Source organism: Octopus sinensis, linkage group LG4, assembly GCF_006345805.1.
Source record: "Octopus sinensis linkage group LG4, ASM634580v1, whole genome shotgun sequence".
NCBI lineage: Eukaryota > Metazoa > Mollusca > Cephalopoda > Octopoda > Octopodidae > Octopus > Octopus sinensis.
In genome coordinates, this window is record NC_043000.1 from 87,967,667 (window position 1) to 87,988,880 (window position 21,214).

General features: G+C 37.1%; 1 protein-coding gene across 1 annotated transcript in view; it reads right to left on the bottom strand.

The window, feature by feature from the left end:
* The window catches only part of LOC115210881 (focadhesin), a 321,641-nt gene that overhangs the window by 270,597 nt on the left and 29,830 nt on the right, over nucleotides 1-21,214 (bottom strand). Inside the window, exons 3-4 of the mRNA XM_029779651.2 lie at nucleotides 20,711-20,865; nucleotides 15,029-15,133 (exon numbers count right to left, since the gene is read on the bottom strand). Coding sequence (XP_029635511.1) covers nucleotides 15,029-15,133; nucleotides 20,711-20,865 — 260 coding nt within the window. The remainder of the gene's footprint in view (nucleotides 1-15,028; nucleotides 15,134-20,710; nucleotides 20,866-21,214) is intronic.

Sequence of the window (21,214 nt, forward strand, 5' to 3'; positions counted from 1 at the left end):
GCAGATTTCCAATGGCTAGATGCCATTCCTGTCACCAACATTCACCTGTTTCCATATAAAGTAATATTCCTCTTCTTCCATGGCTTATTCTATCAGTCTCTTTAACCGAACCACTAGGTAATGGGGACTTAAACACACATATACACACAAACACACATATGTATGTATACATATAATGGGCATTTTTCAGTTTTTGACTACCAAATCCACTCACAAGGCTTTGGTCAGCCTGAGGCTATTGTAGAAGACACTTGCCCAAGATGACATACAGCAGGACTGAACTGGGACCCATGTGGTTCGAAAGCAACTATGCCTGCATCTATTTCGAATATTTGCTGGGAAATATATATCCAGTGGATCTCAAGGCAAATAGAAATGGTTAAGCTGTAAAAGAGGCTAACCATTTGGGTGTGAAATTAATTAGTGTAGATGGAAAGGTTGAGACGAGTATTTATAATAAGACTGATAGTTATAATTTCGACATTACATCATTGCCTTGTACAGTTAGCTGAATTCTTCTTTGGATGGGTTATAACGTGTTGTCCAGTTAAGCCATTAGATATGGCAAAATTATAAATAAAGTTGAAATGTGTTTGGATAAGGTTAATATGTTAAAGGTGCACATGGAAAAACAAGGTTATAGTAATAAAAGGCTGATTAAATGTTTTAACCGTTGTTTAGATTAACACAGTGTGATGGTTTTCAGAAAGTATCAAATGATCTTGAGCTTATAGTTAAGCCTGGAATTGTAAAAACTGCTAGTTTTTTTTTACCTAGTCTAGGTTAAATCACTGTTTAGAAGTTCTGGGGGCTGGTTGCCATTCAATGTTCTGTACAATGTCATTTTCACTGATTAGCTGTCATTCACTATAGAGTTCAATGTCACTTCTTTTCATTGGATAGTTAGGATGATTTCTGCCAGTTAACAGATATTGATCTTTTATGTTTGGGGAGTGTAGGGAGCATTATTTTGATAGCATTTTCGTTTTAGTAGTAAAGGGTAAAGACTCCCTTCAGTGATGAACGACAGTGAGAGTGCACCTAGAAAGTACCCCCCAAGGCACAAGTCCAGGCAAGGTTGTTTATGGAAGATCCATGATACCAATGTTATCCAAGGGAAAGGCCAATACAGCTTGGCACCAATGATGTCGCAACTCATTTCTACAGCTGGAGAAACATGAAATAAAGTGTCATGCTCAAGAACACAAGATGCAGTCCAGTCTGGAAATCAAACTCACTACCTCATGATTGTGAGCCTGACACTAACCCAGTGGTTCCCAAACTTCTTTCCTTCATGGCGCACCTTACAGGAAGTCAAAATAATTTGGTGCACTTTGTACATATATTCTCAAATTTATTCAAAAGGGATTTTATACATATTAGCATAGCAATAAACTATGAAGTAAGATATAGATAATTAAAAGTACAGAAAAATTGCATGTACTTACTCTTTATTCAATATTGGAAGCAAAGTTGTCAATGAGAAACATGTGCTTGATGTTTTTTGGAAACATTTTCAATATTGGGACATATTTGGGAAAGACAAACCCTCATTTTTTCTTCGATACAATGGAGCCTCTCTCTCCTTTTGGATTTGATGTTATTGAGGATTGAAAATCTCAAGTCACATAAATACGATGTGGAAAAATGCATTTTAAGCTTTTTTTTTTTACTACTGAGGGGGTATTCTCCTATAATAGCAATCCAAAATGTATCAATAGGTAACTCAGTATACTTGATTTTAAGTCCGCAATCACTGGATATAGATGTCAATTCCTCTTCACATATTTTCAGATCAATATTAGATGGAATTTTTATGAAGGGATTTTAAACCCAATCATACTCTTCTGTGTTCAATGATGGAAAATAAAAGTTTATTTTTCTTTCCTTCCAGATTTGTCAAATGTTCAAATACAATAGGAATAATTTTTCTAATGCAGCTTTTATGTATTAAGGGAAACATTTTGAAGTTACCACCTTCAACTCTATTTTACCAAATTACAACTTTCTTCTTAAATGAAACCAGCTTATCTACCGAAGTGAGAATGTTTTCATCTCTACCTTGCATACCTGTGTCGGTGCTATTTAATTGTGCAAATATCTATGTTAAACATGCCAACTTGGAAACCCCAAATTCACATTGTAAATATTCTAAGAAGCGTTCATGTTTTTCTTCTTCAAAAAATGCATGCAATTCCTTCTGGAGTTCATGTATGCGATGTAGCACCTTACCTTTTGAGAGCCATTTGACTTTTGTGAGTAAAAGTAAGCGCTTGTGCTGGGAATCCATATCAACACAAATTTCTTCAAATAAACAACACCTCAATGGCCTACTTTGAATATACTTAACCATTTCAACAACATGGTTTAATACTTGCTTTAACTCAAATGGTATTGTTTTTGAAACTAGTACCTCCTTATGTAGGAAGCAATCAGTATGTATATTAGGATTTTGATGTTGTACGGGCAATACAAAACCTTTAATAGAGCTTATCATAGATGGTGCCCCATAGGTACATATTCTGACACCTGAATTCCAGGATAAATTCCATTTTTTGAGGTCAGCAGATAAAATGTCAAAAATATCTTGATGTCTTGTAGTGAGTGGCATTTCTTAAAGTGAATAAATGCAAGTAATTGTGTTTTATTGCTAATGTCAGTTGATTCATCAACCTGTAGAGCAAAATCTGAGTTCTGAAGTTTGTTCTGTACATTTTCCTCTGTATCAGCAGATAAATCCATAATTCACCTACGGATTGCATTATTTGAGAGCGGAATCTTACTTATTTCTTGCTCGGCTTCATCACCTAACATGGTTTTAACCATCTTTCTACAAGCGGATTAGATAATTGACTTGGCTAAATAATACCTCAATGGCCTACTTTGAATATGATTAACCATTTCAACAACATCGTTTAATACTTACTTTAACTCAACTGGTATTGTTTTTCAAACTAGTACCTCCCTACGTAGGAAGTAATGAGTATGCATGACATTAGGATTTTGAAGTTGTACAAGCAATTTCGTTTGTAGTGCAATCATTTCAGCTATCTCAATAGATGCAACATGAACCTTTTCAGAAGCATTCATCCTTTTTTTCAAAATAGTTTCTTTGTCTAGATTGCTGTTCTAGCAGTCTTTGGAAATAATTCAAATCTTTACATTGAAGATGTGAGTGTTTAGTTGTAAAATGTCTTTTCAACTTGCCAGGCAACATGTCTTTGTTAGACATCTTTTCAACATAAACAACACACAGCAGAAGAGGTTGATCCTTGTTGCCAGTCCAATAAAACCCAAACTTTAAACAGCTATTACAATATTTATGATTTGGTCGAGCTTTCACATTGTTATCACTACGCTTAATTGTTTTTGACAAACCTTCACTTTCAGATTCATAATCATCACAGTTATTTTTTCTCTTAATAAACTTATCCATTTTATGGATAATTTAGTCTGTTAATATGAATTGTCTCAGACAAATAGCACAGATTACCAGCAGAGTCAAACTGAGACTGAGACAAGTGACCAGTGAGCTGTGAAAAGTTGCAGCATTTCACATTATTGAACTTGTTTGAGAAGTCTTTCAAAATTAATTGAAAAGATGAATATTCTTGCCACTACATGGATAAAAAAAAACTGCAATACAGCCACAAGACGTGAGGATGTATTAAAAGATTTAGTTCAGCATTGTATATTTTAGTTCAATAGTTTATTTTTCACATTTATTATTGAAATGAAAACTGCTGAGGCAATGACTGAAATAAAATGAAACATAGTCATGCACTGAATATCCATAAGATGTCAATTTCGAGGATAGATTGATGCTAATTTAGTTCTTATCCTTATGAAATTTCAGATTCAAAATTGAATAACACTGTCATACCATAATTAGCCTACATAAATTGAATGACACAACCGCCTCTCATTCTTGAGAACTTAGTATTTAGTTTTTTGCCACTTTGGCATTTATATTTCAACTTACTAGTGAATTTCGGTTTATATTTTTCATATTTTGAAATATAATCTTATTTTTTCGAGGCACACCTAGCAACATCTTGCAGTGCACCAGTGCACCATGGCACACGGTTTGGGAACCACTACTCTAACCACTGAGCCAGTATTCAATGTTTATAGTTTCTAAGTGTATATGTTGATTTAAACTACATATATATTTATTTATACTATAATTAAGAGTAATTTGATTTGTTCCCACGTAACAAGCTCATTAGCCGTTTATTTATAATGAATTATTTAGTCTCTTTGTAGCTAAGTGTTATTAATTATTGGTTTTAATTATAGATGCATATAAATTTATACGTAAATAATTTTTTGAAATTTAATTAAAGTCTTTTTCTCTTATTTTTTTTATTGTTTTACTTTTAATAAGCAGTTTATTTTGGTTAGTATATTCTATAGTATTGAACTTCTTTCAAAGATATTGATCTAAGTTTATCATTTTCCTTGTGTATAGTTTGAGGACATTGTTTACACGATGTACTGTTTCACTACTCATTATTAGGCTTGTTTTTGGGTGTGTATCATGTTCATGATGTGATGTTGATTAAACAACAAAGTATTTAGTTATCTATGTTTGTTGTACTATCTTAATGACTTTTTTGGAATTAGTTCTTTGTTATGAATACTATTTTGTAGCTAAATGTTATCAATATTTACTCTTTTACTTGTTTCAGCCATTTGACTGTGGCCATGCTGGAGCACCGCCTTTAGTCGAGCAAATCAACCCCAGGACTTATTCTTTGTAAGCCTAGTACTTATTCTATTGGTCTCTTTTGCCAAACTGCTAAGTTATGGGGACGTAAACACACCACCATCAGTTGTCAAGTGATGTTGGGGAGATAAACACAAACATAAACACACATACATATATATATATATATATATATTATATATATATATACGATGGGCTTCTTCCAGTTTCTGTCTACCAAATCCACTCACAAGACTTTGGTCGGCCCGAGACTATAGTAGAAGACACTTGCCCAAGGTGTCACACAGTGGGACTGAACCCGAAACCATGTGGTTGGTATGCAAGCTACTTACCACACAGCCACTCCTATGTTGTTACATAAGCTGGTAGATTTACAGGTAGTGTTTATATTTTTAATGCTGTGGACACTTCCAAATTTAATGGTACTGCCGGGTGTCAAAACCAAAGTGATATCTGACTGCACAGCTGGTGAAGGGAATACACTAACTACCAGTCTATGTTGTGGGGTACATTCTTCACCTGGGAAGGTTTTGGCATTTATAAGCAGCCATCTTTCCCTTTTTCTGGCAAGGATGTAGTGAGATTTGACTAGTATGTCGGCCCGATTGGTAGGTGACTAAGTGGCTGGTAGGTTTCCTGAAGTTAGTGTTGCAAACCATAAGACTATTCGCATCGTAGAACTCCAGCAACCTGGTTCCCTCCTCGTTGCCGGACTACTTCTGTAGTGTGCCAACAGATGGCAGCATACGATTGCCTGTGCAGTGAGAGCTAGCAATGACCTTCATAAGGCAGTGTGCTGAGGGAACATCGTTATGTTTACTTCGTAAGTTGTGAAATTTGTGATCTCATGTGTGCTGTAGTCTGTGATTTTGTCATAGAACATGAAATTGGAACAAAGAGCCAATATGAAATTTTACGTTAAACTTGGGAAGTCTGCTATAGAAACATTGAGCATGCTTTGGCAAGCTAACAGCAACGTGGCAGTGGGTTAGATACAATGTTTCAAGTGGCACAGGGACACGACAGACCCACAGCTCAATCAAAAGTGTGCTCATAATTTTTTTGCGACATCCATTGACCAAAACTGCCCTCTTCCAACTGTTAAACATGGAGGAGGATCTGTGATGATCTGGGAAAGGTGGGGCTATATCTAGGAAATCAACCAGCCCAATGGTTGTCCTTCAAGGTAGAATTAATTGTCAAGACTATTCAAGCATTTTATAGGATCAAATTCATCCTATGGTTGCAGAACTGTTTACTGAGTGAAACACAATCTTTCAGGATGATAATGCACCAATTTACACAGCTAAAGTTGTTATTGAATGGCACGAGGAACATTCTAGTGATGTTGAATATCTCAATGTTGGCACTCTCAATGTTGACACACTGAAAGGTAGGTCTGGCGAGATTGTTGAGTTGCTTGAACGGAGGTATGTTGATATGTGCTGCATTCAAGAAGTGAGGTGGAGAGGAGGTTCTGCTAGGTTCCTCACAGGCAAAGAACACAGGTACAAGATTTTCTGGGCTGGGAACACTGACGGGGTCGGGGGCGTGGGTATACTTATCGCTGAAAAATGGGTAGATAAGATCATTGAAGTAGTCAGAGTATGCGACAGAATACTTAAGATTAGATTAGTGCTTCATCATGGATTAGCAACCATTATATCGGCCTATGCCCCTCAGCCAAGACTGCCCGATGGACAGAAAGACCGATTCTATGACACCCTACTGCAGACTACCTCATTGACGAACGACAGGGACCTTCTCTTTGTGGCTGGTGACTTCAATGGGCATGTTGGACTACATGCTGGGGGGCTTCCATGGCGTACATGGAGTCTACGGTTATAGTTCTCGCAACGAGGAGGGAACCAGGCTGCTGGAGTTCGGCGATGCGAATAGTCTTATGGTTTGCAACACTAACTTCAGGAAACCTACCAGCCACTTAGTCACCTACCAATCGGGCCGACATCCTTGCCAGAAAAAGGGAAAGATGGCTGCTTATAAATGCCAAAACCTTCCCAGGCGAAGAATGTACCCCACAACATAGACTGGTAGTTAGTGACTTTAGGATCAGGACTAAGAGGATGACCAGAAGACGACCAAGATGGAGAAGAAGGGTCTGGAAACTTAAAGATCCTGCGAATGGACAGAGCTTTAGAGACATTTTACTTGAAGCCTTTGATGAAATAGAAGGGGATATAGCTTCACATGGGGTAGAAGACAACTGGAGGTCTCTAAGGGACAACCTGCTGAGAGCCACTGACCAGATCTGTGGTTGGTGCAAAGTCCCCTCAAGACCCAAAATAACGTGGTGGTGGAACAATATTGTTGACAGGGTTATTAGACAAAAGAAACAAGCTTGGAAAGACTGGAAGAACGGTGGTAGCAGGGAAGTAGATAAGAAAAAATTTGCCAATGTTCTGCGCCGTGAGGATGAAAGACTTGAGGTATTTTGTGTTGCAAGACAGTGTGTGAGAGAGAATCATGATGTGGTAGGAGAGAAATGTGTTCGCATGGATGATGGTTCACTTGCGCTAAATGAGGATGCAAAGAGAGAGGTTTGGAGACGCCACTATGAAAGGTTGCTGAATAAAGAAAATGAACGGGATAAAGAGAGTCTGCCGATTGTCAACCCAACAGAGGGACCAGCTATCCGAGTTGACAGTTCCTTGGTAGTTAAGGCAATTAGAAGCATGAAGACAGGGAAAGCCCCAGGCCCATCAGGAATTACTGCAGAGATGCTCAAAATATCTGGTAGTGTTGGCTATAACCTAGTCACCCGTATAGTTAGCCAGGTGATACACGAAGGAGTCATTCCCAATGACTGGTGTAGCAGCATACTAGTCAACTGCAACAAAGGTAAAGGTGACGCCCTAGATACAAATAATTACAGGGGTATCAAGCTGTTGGATCAGGTAATGAATGTTACAGAGAGGGTCATAGCCCAACTAATTAGAGAGAGAGTTAGTTTAGATGAGATGCAGTTTGGGTTCGTGCCAGGGAAAAGTGCTACTGATGCAATATTCCTGGTAAGACAGCTGCAGGAGAAATACCTAGCCAAAGATAAGCCCCTGTACCTGGCTTTTGTTGACATGGAGAAAGCCTTCGACAGGGTCCTCCGATCCCTTATCTGGTGGTCAATGAGGAAACTAGGGATAGATGAATGGCTAGTGAGAGCTGTGCAAGCCATGTACAGGGACGCTGCTAGTAAGGTGAGGGTTGGCAATGAGTACAGTGAAGAATTCCGGGTAGAGGTTGGAGTCCACCAAGGTTCAGTCCTCAGCCCCCTCCTATTTATCATAGCCCTCCAGACAATAACGGAGGAATTCAAGACAGGATGCTCCCGGGAGCTCCTCTATGCTGATGACCTTGCTCTAATTGCTGAGTCACTATCAGAACTGGAGGAGAAGTTTCAGGTGTGGAAGCAAGGATTAGAATCGAAGGGCCTTAGAGTCAACCTAGCCAAAACCAAAGTCCTAATAAGTAGGAAGGTAGACAAATCACAAACGCCTTCAGGTAGATGGCCCTGCTCCATCTGTAGAAAAGGCGTAGGTAGAAACTCTATAAGATGCACCAAGGGTAAGCTATGGACACATAAGTGGTGCAGCAATATCAAAGGAAGGCTAACTAGGAAAATAGTTTTTGTATGTGGCAGATGCTCAGGAGCAATAAACACTGAAAATGTGCAGAGACCAACTTCCACCACATTCCAGGGAGAAAAGCTAGAAATAGTTGATAGCTTCCGTTACCTAGGTGACCAAGTCAGTAGCGGGGGTGGGTGTGCTGAAAGTGTAACTGCTAGAGTAAGAATAGCCTGGGCAAAGTTCAGAGAACTCTTACCTCTGCTGGTGACAAAAGGCCTCTCGCTCAGAGTAAAAGGCAGACTGTATGATGCATGTGTACGAACGGCCATGCTACATGGTAGTGAAACATGGGCCGTGACTGCTGAGGATATGCGTAAGCTTGCAAGAAATGAAGCCAGTATTCTCCGTTGGATGTGTAATGTCAGTGTTCGTACTCGACAGAGTGTAAGTACCTTGAGAGAAAAGTTGGACCTAAGAAGCATCAGTTGTGGTGTGCAAGAGAGACGTTTGTGCTGGTATGGTCATGTGACGAAAATGGATGAAGATAGTTGTGTGAAAAAGTTCCACACTCTAGTGGTTGAGGGAACCTGTGGAAGAGGTAGACCCAGAAAAACCTGGGACGAGTTGGTGAAGCACGACCTTCGAACTTTAGGTCTCACTAAGGAAATGACTAGAGACTAAGACCTATGGAAGTATGCTGTGCGTGAGAAGACCCGGCAGGACAAATGAGACCATAACCCATGGCCTCTACCTGGGATGTAGCCAGTCCACTTATGCATACCTTTCCTTCTTGGGACACAAAACTCTACTTGTGAAGACCTGTTGAGACAAGTGAGAATCAGAATCAAAATTGAAATCGATCAACATCAATGGAAATTGTAGCTGTGATACCAGTGCCGGTGGCACATAAGCGAACCATCCAAACGTGGCTGTTGCCAGCCTCACCTGGTCCCCGTGCCATTGGCACGTAAAAAGCACCATCCTATTGTGGCCGCTGCCAGCCACACCTGGCCCCTGTGTCGGTGGCACGTAAAAAGCACCATCCGACCGTGGTTGGCGTTAGGAAGGGCATCCAGCCATAGAAACATTGCCAGATCAGACTGGGCCTGGTGCAGCCTTCTGGCCTCCCAGACCCCAGTTGAACCGTCCAACCCATGCTAGCATGGAAAGCGGATGCTAAATGATGATGATAATGATATATATATATATATATATACTCCTCTGTATATATATATATATATACTACTACTAATATAGGATGAAGTTTTTTACAGAAAAAATTTCATCAAAAAGGTGGCAGCATATTAAAATACATTTAAAGGTTAAAATTATAAACAACTTATAAACAAGGGCAAAAGAAAATTCTTTCCATGCCATGGTGGAGAACAGTTCACACATGTACTGAGGCTAGCCAACGGATTTTATATTTAGATATAACTGGGGTACTTATATATACTCATGACTTTTGCTTCGGCTTTTTTTCCATGGGCGCATATAAGTATCTCATTTATTTCTTTTCGTATTTTCTACAGAAGAGGAAAAAATCTATGAGATTAATTCTGAAATTGATTCAATATAGAAATAACAAACTTTTTAAAAAAATTCTATTGACTAGCTTCCCGATTTCAGTACAACGTATTTCTGTAGTGAGTATATAATATGTGGAAATTGACAATCTAAAAGTCTGTTATTAGCACATTGGCATGGAAATGATTTTCTTTTGCCCTTGTTTATAAGTTGTTTATATATATATATATGCTTAGTCTCCCAAATTAGCAATGGGGTGGAGAGAGTTCTGAAAGTGTAGTTACTAGGATAAGAATGGACTGGGCAAAGTTCAGAGAGCTTCTACCATTGTTGGTAACTAAGGGCTTCTCAGAGTGAAAGGTAGATTGTATGATTCCTATATACATACAGATATGTTAAATGGCAGTAAAACGTGGACTTTGAGTACAGAGGGCTTGTGAAGGCTTGAAAGAAATGAAGCTAGCATGCTCCACTGGATGGGTAATGTCAATGTGCATGCACAACAGAGTATAAATGATTTAAGAAGAAAACTGGGTATAAGAGGCATCGGATGTTGTGTGCAAGAGAGAAGACTGCAATGGTTTGGTCATGTGTATGGCTGAGTACAGCCGCTGAGCTCTAATTACGGAGGGTACCTGTGGAAGGGGTAGACCCAGGAAGACGTGGGATGAAGTGGTGAGAAAGGATCTTTGGATGTTGGGCCTCACTGAGAAAATGACAAAGGATCGGGAGATATGGCAATTTGTTGTACTTGATAAAACATGCCAAGCTAAGTAAAATCGCTTGTCCTTTCAGGTACTGGTACCACTAAAAAAGTACCCATGCCAGTGCTATGTTAATGGGCCCATGCTGGTGCTGCATAAATACATCCACACCACTGGTATGTAAAAAGCACCCAGTACATGCTGTTGAGCATTTGGCATTAGGAAGGGTAACCAGCCATACAAACCATGCCTCAACAGACAGCTCCTTGCTAACCAGCTCCATGCCAAATCATCCAACCCATGCCAGCATGGTAAGTGGACATTATACAATGATGATGATGATATGCTAGGATTCTTTCAGTTTCCATAATCCAAATTCATGCACGAAACTTTTGTCAATTCAGAGCTATAGTAGTAGACACTTGCCCAATATGCCATGCAGTGGGATTGAAACCAAAGTCATGTAGTTCAGAAGTGACAAGCAAAATATCATTCATCATCACCATGTGTCGGTGGCACAAAAAAAACAAAAAAAAAACACCATCCGAGTGTGGCCGTTCGCCAGCCTCGTCTGGCACCTGTGTCGGTGGCACATAAACACCCACTACACTCTCGGAGTGGTTGGCGTTAGGAAGGGCATCCAGCTGTAGAAACACTGCCAGATCTGACTGGCCTGGTGCAGCCTTCGGGCTCCCCAGACCCCGGTTGAACCGTCCAACCCATGCTAGCATGGAAAGCGGACGTTAAATGATGATGATGATGATGATGATGATCACCATCATTGATTTGATGATAATTTTTCCACGCTTGCATGGGCAGACAGAATTTGTTGAGGCAGATTTTCTATGGCTGGATACTTTTTCTGTTGTCAGCCCTCACCTGTTTCCAAGCAATGTAACAGTTTCCCATGGCCAGACATTTTTTCCCTAAAGATTGGAAGTGAATTACTACAACTATCAAGCAATATCAAGAGAGACAAACACACACACATGTACACGAGGGTATTCTTTCAGTTTCCACCAACCAAACCAACTCATAAAACTTTTGTTGATCTGGTGTTACAGTGGAATTACTTGCCTAAGGTACCTTGCAATGGGACTGAACTCAAAACGACAAGTTGGGAAGTGACCTCCTTTACCACACAGCCATGTCTGTGCCTCATTCTCTTCAAATTTTAACGAAGAGGTTTGCCATATCAGTAACGTATGTAAACTGACCGTAGTAACACTTTATAACTCAAGAGTAAATTACCAAAATATTTGAAGAGTTAAGTCATTTCGTTTCGCTAGAAGAAATGTAATTACTGAGTAAAGAAATAATATACTCTCCAAGAAAAAGAGCAATTTTCATCTTAATGGAATCGTTATCAAGTAAATTAAATTGCATCAGTTATACCTGATAAGAAACGAAATTAGAGAAGACATTTGTCTGAAGCCCTTAGGTTACCAAATACAAACTGAAAAACCTGAAGAGACACATACATATATGTCTCTCTGTGTGTGAGTATATCTATCTAGCTATCTATCTATCTACCTATATATATATATATATATACACTCATCTCTGATAGTACCACTTCATGCTGCAAATCTCTTCTAAGACATACACACACACACACACACACATATATATATATATATATATATATATATATATATATATATATATGTATGTATGTCTTAGAAGAGATACATATATACTCATCTCTGATAGTACCACTTCATGCTGCAAATCTCTTCTAAGACATACATATATATATATACATATATATATATATGTATGTCTTAGAAGAGATTTGCAGCATGAAGTGGTACTATCAGAGATGAGTATGATATGTTATAAGCAGACAATCACAAGAAACTAGGTTCTGCAAATAACACTTATTCTTATTAAACAACAAATGCTGAAATTGTAGGAATCCAAACGCATATGATGAATGGGAAGAGAAAGAGAGAAGAAAAGAAGAGAAAAGAAGAAGAGATCAGAAAGCAAACAGAAGTATAAAAAAAAATAGAGGAAGGTAAATAGAGAGAAAAAAAAAATGAAAGCGAAAATAAACAATGCGAAAGAATAGAAGGAAAGAAATAATTACGTGCATGAGTAACAGAGAAAATCAAACAATGACATGTGTATTTATTCTTAATACATTCCGGCAAACTCGGATGTAAATATGCTAATTGCTAATTATGCAGAACAACTTTCAGACAATGTGTGCTTACAAAAAATTAATTTCATTGAGATAAAGCAACTTTGAGACATTGTTGTATTTCAACCTGGTTGTATCTCTTCAATCAAACCTACATCAGGATGAATGAACTGAAGGAATTTGAACAAGAGTTGTAACTCTTGTATATAGAAATCAGTAAATAAATTATTTGCTGATGTTTGCAGGTGTCTGCCAAACCAACAATAAATGGTCATTGTACATGATTATTTTGACTTTTACTGTTCTTTCTGCCTGTGACAATTTATTGTTGGTTCAGCAAGCTTCAGCAAATGATTGGCTTACTGCATTTTGGAAACAAAAATTGAGATTTTTGTTTAGTCACTGATCTGGGGATAGCTTTGACTGAAGGAACAGAACCAGGTTGAAACACCGTGATGTTTCAAAGCCTCCTTACCTTAATGAATTGGGTGTGTTATGAACACACACATTTTGTCTGAAAAGAGAAGTTGTCCTCCAAAGATGAAATACAACAGTGATTAGTCTAATCATGTTCAAATCTGATGAAATGTATCAAGAATAGATATCTATTTACTCTTTTACTTGTTTCAGTCATTTTGACTGCGGCCATGCTGGAGCACTGCCTTTAGTCAAGCAAATTGACCGCAGGACTTATTCTTTGTAAGCCTAGTACTTATTCTATCGGTCTCTTTTGCCGAACCGCTAAGTTACAGGGACGTAAACACACCAGCATCGGTTGTCAAGTGATGTTGAGAGGACACACACACACATATATATATATATATAGGGAGAATTCACGAAAAAAACTAAAGACGAAGACAGGTGGTGTACAAAACAAACAGATGTATTAGTATAACGCTCAGGAATTGAAAAAGTCTTTAACGTTTCGAGCCTATGCTCTTCCACAGAAAGGAACACAGAAAGAAACAAGGAGAGAAGATATATATATATATATATGTATATATATATATATATATATATATATGATGGGCTTCTTTCAGTTTCTGTCTACCAAATCCACTCACAAAGCTTTAGTGGAACCCAGGCTATAGTAGAAGACACTTGCCCAAGGTGCCACGCAGTGGGACTGAAGCCTGAACCATGTGGTTGGAAAGCAAGCTACTTACTACACAGCCACTCCTGTGCCTATGATAAGTACATCATTGAAAAAAAAAGTTTGAAAGAAAAATAAAGAAAAGAAAACAAATAAATGACAAAAGAAAAAGGTAAAAAATACAAAAGACAACAGAAAGATGAAAATAAGAAAGTAAAAATAGGGGAGACAAAAATACAAAAGTGAAAAAAAATTAACAAAAAAGTGAAATGAAACAAATAAACTAGGAAAACAGAAAATTATGAAAGCAGTGACAAGAAAATTCTTAAGTTTGATGTTGACATGAGATTTTAAGAAAAAGAAACAAATAAACAAAATTTAATGTGTGTTAGGATGCAAGCTAAGAGTTGAAATATTCAAGCTCTCTCTTTACTCTTTTACTTGTTTCAGTCATTTTGACTGTGGCCATGCTGGAGCACCGCCTTTAGTCAAGCAAATCGACCCCAGGGCTTATTCTTTGTAAGCCTAGTACTTATTCTATTGGTCACTTTTGCCGAACCGCTAAGTTATGGTGACGTAAACACACCAGCATCGGTTGTCAAGCGATGTTGGGGGTAGACACACAAACACACATACACATATATATACGACAGGCTTCTTTCAGTTTCTGTCTACCAAATCCACTCACAAGCCTTTGGTCGGCCTGAGGCTATAGTAGAAGACGCTAGCCCGAGGTGCCATGCAGTGGGACTGAACCTGGAACCATGTGGTTCGTAAGCAAGCTACTTACTCCACAGCCACTCCTACGCCTATTAACCTCAACTTTAGAGATGAAAATAGATCTGTAATGTTTATATATATTCTTCGTTTTCTTTAGTCTGATAGCATCAACTGACTCATTGCTAGATATGAATACCAGACTGGGCTTGAACTAGCAACTTATATTTTTAAACTATGGGTATTTACAAAAGCAGCTACATCATAGAAGAGCCATTTAATACATAGAAAGCTGTTCAATTCTTTTCAAATTTAAATGTATTTTATAAGGCATGAAAATTTCCTTTGTGGTGCAAGTTATTAGTTTAAATCCAGTCTGATACTACGATGATGAGTAGAGATCAAATTAATCATAACAGTGTAGATGTCAATATTACTATTTTTTCTTACCTAAAGGTGAGTTAATGATGTAAAAAAAAAGAAAAAAAAACTTATCCTTTTATGAAGAAGATTAAGGAAGTTACTTACCTCATAGAGTAAGGGCTAATATATGATTTGGTGGAACATTTGTTCTGTGCATGACATTGAAGTATAAGAAGATCGCCGATAGCAGAAATTAAAGGTGTTAAATTCCTGACAAAAAAGGAAAAAAACACAAATTATATTTGTTTCATATTTTGGTGTGAGGCCAAGAGTCTCAGGAGAGGAGGTAAGCTGATTACATTAACCCTACTACTCAACTGGTATTATTTTACTGACTGCAATAAGGTGGCAAGCTGGCAGTATTGTTAGCATGCTGAATGAAATGCTTAGTGGTATTTCGCCTGTTGCTATGTTCTGAGTTCAAATTCCACTGAGGTAGACTTTGACTTTCACCCTTTCAGGGTTGATAAACTAAGTATCAGTTGAACACTGGGGTCGACAAAATTGACTCATCTTCTTACACAAAATGGCTGCCCTTACTCTTTTACTTGTTTCAGTCATTTGACTGTGGCCATGCTGGAGCACCTCCTTTAGTTGAGCAAATCAACCCCAGGACTTATTCTTTGTAAGCCTAGTACTTATTCTATTGGTCACTTTTGCAGAACCACTAAGTTATGGTGACGTAAACACACCAGCATCGGTTGTCAAGCGATGTTGGGGGAACAAACACAGACACACAAACGTATACACACACACTTTTATATATATATATATATATATATATATATATATACACACACATATATACGATGGGCTTCTTTCAGTTTCCGTCTACCAAATTCACTCACAAGGCTTTGGTCGGCCCAAGGCTACAGTAGAAGACATTTGCCCAAGGTGCCAAGCAGTGGGACTGAACCCGGAACCATGTGGTTCATAAGCAAGCTACTTACCACACAGCCATTCCTATGCCTTGAAACCATTATTTTATCAACTCCAAAAGGATGAAAGGCAAAGCCAACCATAGCAGAATTTGAAACTCAGAATGTAAAAATGAGGGTAATGCATTTTTGCCTGATATACTAATGGTTCTGCCAGTCACAATATTGGTTTCAAATTTTGGCCTATGACTAACAATTTTGGCAAGAGGGTTTTAAGTTGATGACATCGGCCCCAGTGCGCAGTTGCTACTTGTTTTGTTGACCTTGAAAGAATGAAAGTAAAGTCAACTTTAGTGGAATTTGAACTCAGAATGTAAAGATGGACCAATGCTAGTAAGCATTTGCCTAGCATGCTAACAATTCTGCAAGCTCACTGCCTGGAGAAGAGTCAAAATATTAAAGCCTATAAACATAATCAACATTTGCTGTTTATCTATATTTCACTTTTCATTTTTCTATATAATGTGTGTGTGTGTGTGTGTGTCTGTGTATGCATTTATATTTGCACCCTAAGGAAGTTGCTCTCTGTAAATGTTGTAGTCATTTCTGTCAACAAATCATCTGCTCATTTCATGCCATCAAAGACACATGGAACAACAAATTCTTTTTTCTAAATGCAATTAATTTGTTTATGCCCCAGAAAATGTTTTTCACCATACCAATTTGTAGCCTTCTCAATGAGTGGACATTATCTTCGTTAAATACTTCAATTTTAGTTTTTAACTGATTTTACTGTTGTAAGCATGTGAATTAACAATGCTTTTTGTTTATTTCCTTTGCTTCAATTTTTTTAGTAGTTGCAAGCATCAGAGAATGTGTGTGTATGATGTACTTAAATTTAATAGTCTTCTACACCATAGGTACAGATCTTAGGGCCCAACTGATACTTATTTTATTGAACTCTGAGAGGATGAAAGGCCAAGTCAGCCTCATTGGAATTTGAACTCTCCTATTCTTTTTGTTGTAGAAGTTCTTAACCCTTTCATTACTGCATTTATTTTGAGATACTCTGTGTTTCTTTCAATTATTTTAAATATAACAAAGAATTTAGTAAAATAACTTAGTTATCATTCAGCTAGTGTTCGGAACATAAATTGGGACAAAGGTTTGGTGGAAGATTTTAATTCAAAACTTATGAAAACAAGATATTTGTACTCAGAGCCAGAGCCGGTTTCAGCCAGGTTGGTAATGAAAGGGTTAAAGCTCTTTAGTTTTGTTGGTAGCAAAGCAATCTCACTAATGCTGGTGCCATGAAAAAAAGTACTCAGTACATTCATTTGTAAAGTAGTTGGCATTAGGAAATGCATCAGGTTATAGGAAACATTCCTAAACAGAGACATTGGAACATGGCGCAGTGCACTGACTCACTGGATTTTTGTCAGACTGTTCAACCTATGCCAGAATAAAAAACGAGTTAAAAATGATGGTGATGATGATATCATTAAGCATCTTTTATCGTTTATCTATAATCTAACCACTCACACAGACACAGTGGTTTTTTGAGGTCTGCAGAGGCAGTTAATAATCTAAAAAATTATAACTTTATTAAGAACTCATCTCAGACATTTAATTAATAATTCTCTTATATCCCACTGAAACATGAGATAAAAGGAAATTAATAATTCTTCCTTGATGTTTCAAATCATCTGAATTATCAGTTTCCTTTTTTTTTTCTTCTTTCTACTTTATCATTTCTTTGCAATTCTTTATGTTTACCTAAGTAGAATGGTTAAGATTTTTCAGTTTCTTTTTTTGTCATTTTATTTTGCTTTATTTATTCATGGGCAATCAAGCAAACTCAAAAAACACAAAGTAACAGTCATATTGACGGACCTTAGTAGCTCAATACCATGTCTCATAAACATGGTACCTCAGCACTCACTCATTTGCTCAGTCATTTTAAGTTTGTTTTTAATTTCCATGCTAGCATGGATTAGATTTATATATCATTGAGTCATTTTACAGTTGTCAGTGATCGATATTTTTCTCTTAAGTCCTCTTTGGTTTTTTTCTCTGCTTGTATGTAAATTTTTACTTAAATATTGTAACTTTTTTCAAACATAGTCTTGCCTATCACTTTTAGCCTAGTGTAATATATATATATTTTTTGTTTTTCAATATTAATGTATAACTCTCTATGGTTTTTTTCTACTAGTGCACCTGTTATGTTATATTTACTAGACACATGTGGTCCTGTTTACATTATACTTCGTCTCGACCTATTACCATTTTTTTAAAAAACATATCAGTTAGATTTTTATGTTATAGTTTACTACACATATAGACGTGCATGCACATTGATATGTCTGTATTTTTTTTCTCTTTCCTCTCTCTCACTATTATTATTACTGTTATTTTTTCCCTTTTACAACTTGCTTGTAAATATCAGATTTTTCCCTATTACCCCTTTTGCATTCTCCCTTATTGTATCTTATTTTAATTTGCTTTATTAAACCTTTTTTGATGTCCTTCCAAAAATTCCTCACACTGATGAGAATGACAATGCATAAATTTAATTATAACTACTATGATTATAATTTTTTTCTTACATATTTGTATTGTCCTTTGAAACATGCATATGTATTGAACCCTATTTTGTATTAAATCTGATTTTGATGCAACATCTTTTTCTCCTCTATTTTTTATAATTGTTTATGGTATATTTATACCTATATCAATATTTTTCAGCTACTATTTTCATATTCTTACTACTTGCTCTGTGTGTTTTTTTATGAATATGATGAATCTTTATTAGAAATCATTCTTTCTCTCTTTTTTCACCTCTCAAAAAGTTTGAATTGTTCTTCTTTGAACTTATTTTTTCCTATATATATATATATATATATATATATATATATATATATATATATATATATATATATATATATATATATCAGGAGGGCGATTGGGATCACGTGGATGAGAAAGGCGCAATCCAGAGTGGAGTGGACAGCATGCTGTGACCAGCGGTGTCAAATGGATGCCCGATGGACTGGTCGGTCAAGGTGATCAAAGTGATATATATATATATATATAATATATATATATATATATATATAAATATAAATATTGGCCTGCTCGCTTAGCCAGCGAGGTGGCGTCATTTGGAGGCTAAAACAATGCGAAACACATTGTGACCAGCAATGTGTAGCAACATCTGATAGTCTGGTCGGTCACGGTGGTCAAGGTGATATATATATATATATATATATATATATATATATATATATACACACACACACACACATCATTATCACCATCACTGTTTTAACATTCACTCTTCCATGCACTCATGGCCAGACATGTTTCTGCAGAAGACTGGAAATGAATAACACTGCTTGTATGATGGTGACACTTTTTATAAGTATTAAGACAAGAAAACACAAACACACACATACATAGCCATCAATCAATCAATTTCTCTCTCTCTCTCTCTCTCTCTCTATATATATATATATATATATATATATATATATATATAAAGAGAGAGATCTGAGCGTGACCATTGGTTTCACACCTATAAAGGGCTTAGCTCTATAGGTGACTCAGCAGAAAGGTAAACTGCCTCTGGCCATTTGAGTCAGATGAGTCACATAAATAGCTAAATGCTTTATAGGTGTGAAACCAATGGTCACTCTCTGATTGGCCATAACTTACCCCCTCCCCAGAATTGCTGCCCTTGTGCCAAAATTTGAAACCCATATTTGTGTTTGAAACGTCTCCCTCCTCCTTCTTGTCCCCTGCTGCTGCTGCTATCATCATCATCATCAACAACAACAACATCAACAATTAACATCTAATTTCCATGCTAGAATGAATTGGGTGGTTTGATAGAATCTGAAACGTTGGAGGAGGGTGATAAGCTCTAGGGTGGAAATATAAGCATCATAACATCTGCCCTTCATTCTGAGCAGAAAGACCTTTGTTATCAACATGGTAACAGTTCCTTGAACTTTTCTCAACCCACCTAATATTGATGAAGCTAACTTAGGTGCTACTAATTTTTTAATAATAAATACTTTTATCTTATCAAAACACTTAACCCTTTAGTGTTTAAACCAGCCATAACTGATCCAAATATGCTTGCCTTATATTCTAACCAGTGTGATCCAGCCTATCACACCTACCCTTCAATGCCACTATAAAATATACAATCTCATCACCAAAATTTTGAAGCAACAAAACAATGCAAGATTAATTAAAAATGATGTGAATGAAAAAGCAGAACATTTGACAGAATATTTCGTTTTGGGATTTGGTTTGCAAGATTCTTTATGTGAGTTCGTGTGTTGAAGCATATTCTGTTGTGTCTGGGGAGAGTCATTTTCTTTTTGTGCCTTATAATTTAACACACTCACCAGTAAAATTTCCACTTATTTATAAAAATAAGAAATAAGTGGAAATTTTACCAGTGAGAGTGTTAAATTATAAGGCGCAAAAAGAAAATGACTCTCCCCAGACACAACATAATTTGAGAGAATAATTTGAATGCTAAAGGGTTAAATACTAAGAAACAGGAAAGAAGAGAAATAAGGAAGAAAAGGGGCGGGGAATGGGGTAAAGCAGCAAAAGATGGAGGAGGAGGAAGCAATGGGCCACATATCTCAGAACAAATGATGTATTCAGCCTTGCCCAGCAGCAACGACCACAATGATGTTGCCAGTGACACTCACTTCAGCAGCCACTCCATCTGGCGGGGCTCATTACTCCAATGGGCCACATGAGTCATCAGCAGCAATTTCTTGTGGTGCTTTTACTTTTGCTGAAGCATTGTGAGGGAGCAATAAAATGGAAAGTTTATGAAAAGCTGATCTGAAATATTAAAGTTAAGACATCAAAATCTACTTACTTGGCAGAAGGTATTAGATTGAGTAAGCCATTGAGTACATAAGAATAATCTGCATCTTTAGAATAGACAAGAGTTAGTAGAACCTGACAGCTGGTGTGACAGTTATAAGGGCTGTCATCACAGCAAGCTGTCCACAGCTGTTGAAGTTCAGGAGTCTAGAGAAGGACAAGAAAATCAGATTAGCATTTAACTTGCAATCAGTTAAATGAAATGAGTGTTATATAGAGTAAAAATCAGATCCTATAGATACCATACATTGCCAAATTTCTGAAATAATTTAAATTATACCAGTGAAAGCAGTTGAAGACATCACTAGGTGGCAGCTCAATTTGCTAGAAATAGAAGCTAGATTCACTCAAATACACCCTACTGTTTAAAAAAAATGGAAATGGAACACTTTCTAAAATGTAGCCTTTGATTGCTTAATAGCCTTTGAACATGTTTATCATCATCCTCATCATCATTATTATCATCACTGTCATTTAACGCCTGTTTTCTATGCTG